Genomic DNA, 8,469 nt, shown 5'->3' on the forward strand with positions numbered 1-8,469 from the left:
ATCCAGTGCCACATGCTCATCGGTGCAGAGAGTGAACCACCACTACTGTCTACTGCTACTGTGCAGGGAACCATAGCTCAGGAATACAAGCAACCACAAAACTGAACCCATAAAGAAGACAGGTATGTGTGTTTTGTCTGTCTGCTTCATTTACCTGTGGTGTTTGTGAATGTTTTTGTGAGTTAAGTGAGATTTAGTGGAAAATAAATGCTTTGATTTATATACTGGCAAATGTATAATTGCAGTTACTGCAGGCTATAAATGTATTATGTTGTTACTGACAGACAGAATAATGTTGATGTGTATGGCTGTGCTATAATCCAATCTGCCCCTAACTCAATGAAGAAGTGGTTATCATGCGACTGTGAATGTGAATGTTACCATTCTGAAGTCCAGTTGACCTATATGGACACCCTGATGATGCAGTCTCTGTCATCTATGTGTGTGCATGCATATTTTGTTTATGCGTATTTTGTCTGTGTGTGTGTGCCTGCCTGCCTGTGTTCATGTGTGCGTGTGTGTCTGTGAATATGTGCATGTGTGACATTTTTGTCCACTGTGTATTATTAAGGCTGCAGCTGTGCATGTGGAAAAATATGGACACACATTCCTCTCTCTCCAACACAGATATGTGTCTGCAACTTAGAGCAACAAATGGCAGGGGGGCAAACTCATGCCTCAATTCCTCTGCTGTATTAAGGTATTAAGATGTTAATGAAGCGGGGAAAGTTAGTCGCTGTCTCACACTGTGACGTCACCTAGTCAACTGACTCTCCAGGGGTGACAAGTTACAGTAGCTTCTTGCTCTAGATGTTTCTATGGCTCAGAGTGTTTCGAATTGTTGAGAAAAAGCTCTGACGAAGGCCTTGAGGCCGATGAGTAAAGCTTATTAAAAATAAGTGATACTAGCAAGAGCAGTGTGCGGGTTTCTTCTTTTTTCTCATGGAGTTGTTGTGATCGAATCCTGTGTTTCGGATCCTGTGATGGAATTATCCAAGTAGCTGTGTCCATGGCTGTGGTGTGGGTCGGGTCTGGTCCTTGCACTGGTTCTTTGTATTTGTATATAGATAAGTAATATATAACAATTATTATCACTATCCCCAGATTGTCTTACAGTATCTCCATGGCTGTACTACGGTCGGTGCTGTCCCTTGCCCTCACTCTAGCCCTGGGCCTGATGCTGAGTGTCTGCAGGCCTGTTTGTGGCACCCCAGTGGCATCCCAGGACCTGGACTATGGAGGGGTTCCTCTATGGATCAACCGTCTTCTGGGGGAACCCTCTGTATTCAGCCTGAGGGGCCGCATGAACCGTGCATGGTACAAATAAAACATTGATACATTCATTTATAAATGAAATGCACTTGCACATCTGAAAGTTGCTTTAGCTGGTGCGTCGGGATTGGGTAATGTTCAAACGTCATTCAAAGGAAAGTTCACACACTTTGCGCTTGCAAAGTGTCACATTTATTTCTTACTTTATTTACATTTGTAATATCTGAGTAAAGACATATTTATGTGTGTGTGATCCAGGTTTAGAGCCAACAACCCCCAGTCCTGCCCTGACCTGTGTGACTGTCCTATCCAGTGGCCCTCAGCTCTATACTGTGACCACAGAGACCTGGGAGAGCTGCCGGACAGCATGCTTTACAATACACAGTACCTGTTCCTGCAGGTAATACACACATCACATGCATGCACATTCACACACACACACACACACACACATACACACACACACACACACAAAGGGGTCTGAGACACCTGCCTGACAGACTGCCAGGTACCACATGGTTCCTATACAGATGTAGGATCTTAATTTGGGCCAATAATCCTGCAGCAACAGAAAATGTGAATTATTATGTGGATTATAAGTAATGGACATTTGTTGTAGGGGTTAGATACATTTTTCGTTAGGGCAAATCAAGTCTGACATTTTAAAGTGGAAATTACAAACTTTAGAAACCTTTTTAAACCTTGAATATGCTGTGCAGGAACATTCTCAGCAACAAAATTAAGATCCTACATCTGTGGTAACACACATGTGTGTGTGTTTTCCCAGGGCAACAACATCTCGTCCCTGCCCTCCTCCTCTCTCACCAACTCCTCAGGGCTCCGCTGGCTCATCATGGATGATAACCGTCTACAGACGGACGGGCTGCAGACCTCCACGCTGCAGAACCTGACCCGGCTCCAATACCTGTTCCTTAACCACAACAAGCTGACAGCCGTGCCCTCCGGCCTGCCCAGCAGCCTGCGGCAGCTCCGACTGGCACACAACCTCATCACCAGCATCTCCCCGGGAACCTTTGGGAATTTACATAATCTTACATTGCTGCTACTGCAGGGGAATAGGCTGAACGTGATTACAGAGACTGACTTCACAGGTAAGTGTCTTCGCTCTGCTTCTTTTCTGAGTGATTATATTTTATGTCAAAACATCATTTCTGACATATGTTAAAAATAACAGCCTCAAAGGTAACAGCTCTGAACATGCTTGTTCTGGTAGCCTCTCTCCCTTCCTCCCTCCCTCTCTCCCTCTCTTCCTCTCCCTCCCCCTCTCCCTCTCCCTCCTTCCCCGCCAGGCCTAGTGTCTCTTAACCTGTTGGACCTGAGCGGGAACCTCTTCTCCTCCTTCCCCTCTCACCTCCCTCCATCCATCCAGCAGCTCTACCTCTCCAACAACTCTCTGTCTGCCCTGGGGGAGGAAAGTTTATGGGGCTTCACTAATCTCAGGTAACACACACACGGACAGATGCACGCATGCACACACACACACACACACACACACACACACACACACAGGTAAATTATTTCAGTCTGATATGCATCACATTCACACATCTCTGATATTATCACAAAATGTAGCTTTAATGTAAATGTAATGTTCTGTGTGTGTGTGTGTGTGTGTGTGTGTGTGTGTGTGTGTGTGTGTGTGTGTGTGTGTGTGTGTGTGTGTGTGTGTGTGTGTGTGTGTGTGTGTGTGTGTGTGTGTGTGTGTGTGTGTGTGTGTGTGTGTGTGTGTGTGTGCATACGTGTGTGAGTGAGTGTGTAGGTACCTGCGTCTGAGCCACTGTGGTCTAGTGAGCCCTTCCCTCCACCCCCAGTCCTTCAACCTATCTTCCCTTGTAGAGCTGGATCTCTCTTACAACAAGCTGACAACCATCCCCCTGGTCCCCCTCACATTACAGTACCTATACTTGGAGGCCAACCACATACAAGGTAAGACTATACATACAATCACACACACACGTGCACACACACACACACAGACACTCCCGCATACGAACACACACACACACACACACACACACACAGAGACTAACATCTGTGAGGGGTTGACCAGGGGATTATGATCCAGCCAGGTACCCCGTGAAACAAGTTAGTATTCGACGTCCGTCCATGTCGAAGGACGTCGGGAGATGATGTAGAAACCGGCCACTAGGGGTGTAAGCATCTGCCTCTGGTGTTCGAATCCAGCAATTGAAAGTCGTTTTTGAGATTTTTGTTTTAAGCCTATCACAAACCTTAACCCTTACCTTAACCATTCAGAGTTAATGCCTAAACGTATCCCTAACCTTAAAATTGTTGAGTTAATGCCTAAACTTAACCTTAAACACTTAAAAATTTGACGTTTGGAACAACTGCGAAATTTGACGTTCGACAAACATGGATGAACGTCTAATTCTGACATGAGACTGTGAGAGCTAGTTGGTAAGATCAGCCAAATATCATGCTCTTTCCATCTTTCTCTGAGAAAAGCAATCCTGGTGTTTTGCCTCCAAATATTTTCAAATGACGAAGCTGATCGAATTATGAACTCCTGAATGCGTCTCTTGGACTGCAAATCAGCACATGGAGAGTGGATGTAATTTCCTGCCTCAACTTCAATAACAAACCTGTGAATCTCACAATTGGCCACTCGTTCGCTCAGCCGTGTCTCCTTGACAAACACTGTTAGGATTCCTGGATTCCTGTTCTGGCTGGGATGTTTGGGCTACAGAGGGAGAGGGACAGAGGGGAGAGAATGACAAGAGAGAAAAACAGAGGTGGAGATACAGTGCCTTCAGGAAGTATTCATACCCCTTGACTTTTTTCATATTTTGTTGTGTGAATTTAAAATGGATTACGTTTAGATTTAGTGTCACTGGAGTACACAATACCCTCTAATCTCAATGTGGAATTATGTTTTTAGACATTTTAGAAATTAATAAAAAACAGAAAGCTGAAATGTCTTGAGTCAATAAGTATTCAAGCCCTTTGTTATGGCGAGTACAAATTTGTTTAACAAGTCAGATAATAAGTTGCATGAACTAACTCTGTGTGCAATAATGGTGTTTAACATGATTTTTCAATGACTACACCTATCTATGTACCCCACACATACAATTATCTGTAAGGTCCTTCAGTCAAGCAGTGAAGCACAGATTCAACAACAAAGAACAGGGAGGTTTTCCAATGCCTTGCAAAGAATGGCACCTATTGGTAGATGGGTAAAACATTTAAAAAACAGAGAGTAGGGAGGTTCCCATTGACCCAGGTTTATTAGACAAAAGCAACGTCTCAAAACATCTTTGTAACAAGTGTAATGGAGACGGCAGATATAGGAGACATTTTCTAAAGATCAACAAAAAAAAATCTTTTGGAAAACGTTATTTATTGTGACAAATTATGATGGAAACTGTGTTTTTCGAATAAATGATTAATGCCGAATAATTTTGAAGGTACGCGCGGCACGTGATGTCAACACAAGCTCCACTCTAAATGTAATTCTAAATGCCTGCTAAATCAATTTTTAAACTATAAAAATAATGCTTCTTTGCAGGATCCTTGTCCTGACTTTCAAGAATGGCTGAATTGCTTCGAATTGCTTTTCTGGTTGGCTGGATGCAAGTTTCACCATCCAATTATTTACCGTGCAAGTTTCACCATGGCACAGACCGTGGCGATACGTTGGCACATGATAATTATTCGAATATTGCATACTAGTCTATTCTTGCATTCTTTCCATGCTGGCTTTCACGGGCTACCTGAGTCATGAAACAAATAGGTGGAATGGCATACAGGCTGTCGCCAATTTATTAATGCGCAATTTGCCTAAATGGGTAGTGGAAACACTACAGTTTTATTCAACGTCATTACGTCAAGCTGTGACGTCATTACGTCCAGCTGTTTTTATCGACACAAGATAGTTAAATGGAAATGCACCTTAGCAGGCATTTGTCACATCTATTTTCTATGCAAACTTTCTAAATGTTGACAAAAAATCACAGGACAAGTTAATGGAAACATACTGTATCTACTGAATATCCCTTTGATCATGGTGAAGTTATTATTACACTTTGGATGGTGTATCAATACACCCAGTCACTCCAAAGATACCGGCATCCTTCCTAACTCAGTTGACGGAGAGGAAGGAAACCACTCAGGGATTTCACCATGAGGCCAATGGAGATTTTAAACCAGTTAGAGTTAAATGGCTGTGATAGGAGAAAACTGAGGATAGATCAACAACATTGTAGTTACTCCACCACACTAACCTAAATGACAGTGAAAAGAAGGAATGCTTGTCATTGGCAAGGACTATGGAGTTTTTTTTAGGATACAAATAAAAGGAATAGAGCTAAGCACAGGCAAAGTTCTAGAGGAAAACCTGGTTCAGTATGCTTTCCAACAGACACTGGGAGACAAAGTCACCTTTCAGCAGGACAATAACCTAAAAAGCAAGGCCAAATATACACTGGAGTTACTTACCAAGATTACATTGAATGTTCCTGTGTGTCCTAGTTACAGTTTTTACTTAAATCGGCTTGAAAATCTATGGCAAGACTTGAAAATGTCTGTCTAGCACCAATCAACAACCAACTTGACAGAGCTTGAAGGTTTTTAAAAAGAATAATGGGCAAACATTGTACGATCCAGGTTTGCAAACCTCTTAGAGACTTACCCAGAAAGACAGCTGCCAAAGGTGATTCTAACATGTGTTGATTTAATAAAATAAAATGTTAGCATTTTTCTTCAACTTTGACATTACAGAGTATTTTGTGTAGATCGTTGACAAAAAATGGCAATTAAATCAATTTTAATACCACTTTGTAATACAACAAAATGTGGTAAAAGTCAAGGGGTGTGAATACTTTCCGTAGGCATTGTAGATAAACAGACAGAGAGGCAGGGGTACATAAATAAAGAGAGAGAGAGAAAGCAAGAGAAAAGTGTGAGCTTTTTTTCCGCAAGGCTCTCCAGGAGACATGAGTCAGCACTATAACCTGGTGTGTGTGTCTGGTCTGGTCTGACAGAGTTAAACACAAGACATTCACTGAGAGAAAAACACTCACCTCACTGTCTAGCATCCCAACAGCTAGCTAACGTTGTCTACCCTCTGCCAAACTTACCCTTCTGCCAATAGCTAGAGGCAGGAACAGGAGGTAGAGAGGAGATTATGTTTTCTCTCCTCCTCTTTTTTAAGATAGCTGTAACTGCTTTTTGGATTTGGCTACTACTGTAGCATGTTGTGGTTTCTGCTCCTAATAGAATAGGCTACTGAAGCTGTGCCCAGCTTCTGTTCAGGCAAGTCATTCTCATACGGTCTGCCATTTCAGGAACAATGATGGCAGTACACTCAAAATACTGTGACAACTCTCAATTGGAGGAAATGGGTTTAAGTTATGTTCACTCATGGTAAAAATATACTTTGTGAAGTCAGAGTATATGAGTGGGAATGTCATAGCTGTGTATAGGGCTGGAGTGCATGTAATAACCATACTGTCCTCTGTTCTCTTTGTCCTCTCTATCCTTTCTATCCTCTCTGTCCTCCCTCTGCTCTCTGTCCTCTGCAGAGTTTAACGTCTCTAGTTTCTGTCGGGAGGTGGGTCCTCTGTCCTACTCCAGGATGAGGATCCTTCGTCTGGACGGCAACAAGATGTCCTACCATCTCCTACCACCTGAATGGGTCTACTGCCTCCGAGTCCTGCACCACATATACATCTAACCCTGACTTTGGACCTCTAACCCCCTGACCCTGCCACAACCCTGCTTTGAAGCTTACCTCAGCAAGATTCTGGAAAGATTCTGTCAAGATTCCACAGGTCCGAACATTCAGAAATGAACACACACCCATGCACACAAGTACGTCACTCAAACGCACATCCCTCAAACACACATCACTCATGCACACTCGGACGCACGTTTGGACACGACACAAACGTAAGCACATGCTCACATGGTCTCAGAACAGGTCTTCTAGACTCAATACAATTTATTTTTTATAGTCTCCCTGTATCTACTTCATACTGTAACACATAGTCTGATCAGTGTTTGAAGCAGGTATTCATTAAAATCATCCATCAACATCACCCACCAAGGCTTGTTAATCTATCACAGTACTGTAGAGTCAGCTTGGAGTTGAATTGATCCAACACACACGTATAAATGCGCACATTATATACGTTTTATTATTGTAAAGTTTTACAATATCTACTATGTATTGCTAAGGTCAAATTATGTGCTGTATTGGATGTATGACTGTAATTTATTGTTTTTGCATATGAACAGAACAATAAAATATACACCATTATCAATTGTTTTTACTGTTTTTCTCGCTCAACTAATATTTTAGAACAGACACTACTGATGTAGACATGAAATAATCTCTGCTTCTATCCCTGCTCAGGCTAAGACACAGATGCAGGCACAGGAGGTGGATAGTACGAGTCTCAGAGTGTATTACAGCACAAGGGGCAGGCAATCGGTAGGTCAAGGCAGGCAAAGAGTTGTAATCCAAATCAGAGTCAGGCATGTACAGGAAGTCAGGCAGGATCAGGGTCAGGACACGCAGAAAGGTCAGAACTGGGAAGACTAGGAAAAACAGGAGACAAAGGGCTGTGAGACAGTGGTTTAATCCTAGACACATGAAAGTGGGATGTATGCGGAGGGTGCAGGGCAACAGAAGACGAACAGCAGAGGGGCTAAGGGTTTTAGGGGAAAGGGCAGATGAAATGGTGGGAAGGTTTTCGGGACTCCACCCGAAGGGGCAGGTACCGAGTGGAAAACCAAACCCTCTGCCCGAGCCAATAGCGGGGAGCAGCGGTCCGGTGGCGATCCGCCTGTCGCTGATACCTGGATGTGGTCTTCAGAAGAGCGGCCCGGGCTCTCTTCCAGGTATGGCCACAGCGGCGGACGAATATCTGGGCAGAGGGTATGCTGACTTCTTCCTCTTGTTCAGTGAAGAGCGGGGACTGATATCCCAAGGAACACTCGAAGAGCGAGAGACCAGTGGCCGAGCAGGGAAGGGTGTTACGGGTGTATTTCACCCACACGAGTTGCTGGCTCCAAGTAGTGGGGTTTGGCGGAGACGAGGCAAAGAAGAGCCGTCTCCAGGTAATGATTGGCTCTCTCCGACTGGCCGTTAGATTGGGGGTGAAAACCAGAGGACAGGCTGGCCGACGACCCAATGAGGGTGCAGAACGCCTT

The 8,469-nt window shown here is 43.7% G+C and overlaps 1 protein-coding gene across 1 annotated transcript; it reads left to right on the forward strand.

Annotated features, from left to right (window-relative positions):
- Positions 1-1,123: 1,123 nt before the first annotated feature.
- LOC311137880 (lumican) lies at positions 1,124-7,575 on the forward strand (the record flags this gene model as incomplete). The annotated part of the gene is made up of 6 exons (XM_084172487.1): positions 1,124-1,317; positions 1,531-1,672; positions 2,060-2,384; positions 2,583-2,733; positions 3,053-3,219; positions 6,837-7,575. The coding sequence occupies 6 exons, from the start codon at positions 1,124-1,126 to the stop codon at positions 6,986-6,988; spliced, it is 1,131 nt and encodes a 376-aa protein (XP_084028613.1). The 3' UTR covers positions 6,989-7,575.
- Positions 7,576-8,469: the final 894 nt, after the last annotated feature.

Source organism: Coregonus lavaretus (assembly GCF_964263955.1).
Source record: "Coregonus lavaretus genome assembly, chromosome: 12".
NCBI lineage: Eukaryota > Metazoa > Chordata > Actinopteri > Salmoniformes > Salmonidae > Coregonus > Coregonus lavaretus.